We start from the raw sequence: 2,202 nt of genomic DNA, 5'->3' as shown, positions 1-2,202 counted from the left end.
GCAATGAGGGTTGCGAAAAGTCTGAACTTGGGATATATTGAAGATATTAGTGAGATGTGGGATACTTATTATTCACGTGTACGTACTTGGTTGTATTTCTTCAAGTTTTGATTAAATATAGTGCTTGAGCAATACCTAGGGACATTTTTCATGTTATTTTCAATGTGTTCTATTATTTTTCGTTTTATGATTTGAAAATGCTTTTATCGAACTTTATAGCTATTTTATTTTGCTTATACTTACATAGGCCATTGTTTAAAAGAGGTATGGAGGGTAGGCGAAATTAAGGACATGGAACTACCCGAGGACGTGGTTCTAGCCGTGGCTGTGGGGCTAGACAGGCACAAGAACCAGTACGGGAACCGAGAGAGGAAAGAGGTGAAACAGTTGAGCCGCAACCTGGGCCCCGAGCGGAAGGGGGGATCAGGTGGCAACGGTGATTCAACAGATGACAAATATCCTTACTCGACTGGTAGAGTGGCAGGGTCAAGCCCCTATTAATCAACCTAGGGATCTTGACATAGGGCAAGATAGGGCTCTAGAGAGATTCCAAAAGTTTTCCCCTCCTAAATTCCTGGGAGGGCCGGACCCTGAGGCAGCTGAGAGGTGATTAGAGTCGATGATCAATATTTTCGCTGCCTTAAACTATACGGAGAATAGGCAGGTGCATTTAGCTGTATTTCAGTTTGAAGGACCAGCTAGGGCCTGGTGGAACATGATTCGGGCTAAATGGGAGAGAGAGGGAACTGCCTGGACCTGGTTAAATTTCATGCAGGAGTTTAACGAGAAATATCTGCCACCGATAGTTCAGGAGAAGAGGGAGGATGAGTTTATTAAACTCCGTCAGGGAACTCTAAGTGTATCTGAGTATGAGACTTAGTTCACGAAACTATCTAAGTTTGCTCCCGAATTGATATCTACGGAGCAAAGGAGGGTAAGGAGGTTTGTCCAGGGACTAAATGTAGAAATATAGGAGGCCTTAGCGGCGGCACAAATTAATACTTTTACGGAGGTTTTGGAGAAAGCTAGAGAATAGAAATTGTTAGGGCACAAGTGAGGGCTTTTCATGCAAAAAGGAGAGGTATGCCTGATGGAAGTCAAGGGTAGCGACAAGGTGATCTAAATATGCCACCCTCTATGATGGGTCGAGGAGATGGGGTGAGAAATTTTGGGAACACCTAAGGAAATTACTCCAAGAGGAGCCCCAGGTGGGAGGGGGCAAGTGAGAGGTGCCTCGCAAGGAGGTCAGACCTCAGCCCCTCGAGTATCTTGTGAGTACTGTGGGAAAACCAATCATACTGAGGATAATTGTTGGCAAAAGGCACGAAAATGTTTATGGTGTGGTAGTGCTGAGCACTAGTTTGCAACTTGCCTGCGCAGGTCACATCTAAACCTTGAACAAGCCAATGTAGGAGGGACTAGGCCAAGAGTGCCAACTAGAGTGTACGCCTTGGACCAACAGGCAGCACCTGAACCAACGGAAGTAGTAGAAGGTATGAGTCGTGGTTTCTATTATTTGGCTAAATTTTGGTTATGATAAGACTTGGGAACTAGAAATGGACCTGCAAGGAAATACCCTGAGTTATTTATGAATACATGTATGAATTTCGAGGTCGAAATTCTTTTAAGGAGGAGAGAGTGTGACAACTGGAAAATTCGCACATATTTTTTTTAAATTTCCTCTTATTTTGATTAAATGATTTGAGTAAATGACTTTATAATATATTTACTACTCATTCACTTCCTTAATAGTTACAATTAATCATAGAACCAAAGGTTTTCCATTTACTTTCATCGTTAAGATAAACTAGGGTTCTTACGTTGTTTTTTTTTGTAGTGTGATTAATTGGTAAGATGTATGTATCAATTGTGGTGGTTAAGAGTGAATTTTAGATAAGAAAAAGTGTGTGATTAGAAGTAAAAATAATAAGCTAGTGAATTGTAAGTGAAAACCCTAGTACGTGCGAGTTAAGGAAAAACGGTGAGAACTCGATATTTTTCTTAATTTCTAGCCCTTATTTTAATTCCATACAGACCATACAGACATTTTCTATACTTTCCTTTATTATATTAATTTTCTAGCTATTATTATAAGGGAATTAAGTTCCAAGACATTTTACGCTATAAGTTAGTTCATGTGACATTAGCAGTGTATATTGAACGTGGGACCCTGTGAGAACCTGTAATTTTCTTAATTGCTCG

At 40.6% G+C, this 2,202-nt stretch overlaps 1 protein-coding gene across 1 annotated transcript; it reads left to right on the top strand.

The window, feature by feature from the left end:
* The first annotated feature begins 291 nt into the window (after positions 1-291).
* LOC113757259 lies at positions 292-880 on the top strand. The gene is made up of 2 exons (XM_027300628.1): positions 292-485; positions 661-880. The coding sequence occupies exons 1-2, from the start codon at positions 292-294 to the stop codon at positions 878-880; spliced, it is 414 nt and encodes a 137-aa protein (XP_027156429.1).
* Positions 881-2,202: the final 1,322 nt, after the last annotated feature.

Source organism: Coffea eugenioides, unplaced genomic scaffold (genome assembly GCF_003713205.1).
Source record: "Coffea eugenioides isolate CCC68of unplaced genomic scaffold, Ceug_1.0 ScVebR1_2871;HRSCAF=3983, whole genome shotgun sequence".
Lineage (NCBI taxonomy): Eukaryota > Viridiplantae > Streptophyta > Magnoliopsida > Gentianales > Rubiaceae > Coffea > Coffea eugenioides.
The sequence above is the reverse complement of the archived record's forward strand: the minus strand, read 5'-3'. Positions and strand labels throughout refer to the sequence as shown.

Bases quoted from the DNA above. Each gene is read 5' to 3' on its own strand.
- LOC113757259 (XM_027300628.1), top strand. From the start codon at position 292: ATGGAACTACCCGAGGACGTGGTTCTAGCCGTGGCTGTGGGGCTAGAC. The intron at 486-660 runs GTCAAGCCCCTA...TACGGAGAATAG, and splicing joins TCGACTGGTAGAGTGGCAGG to GCAGGTGCATTTAGCTGTAT.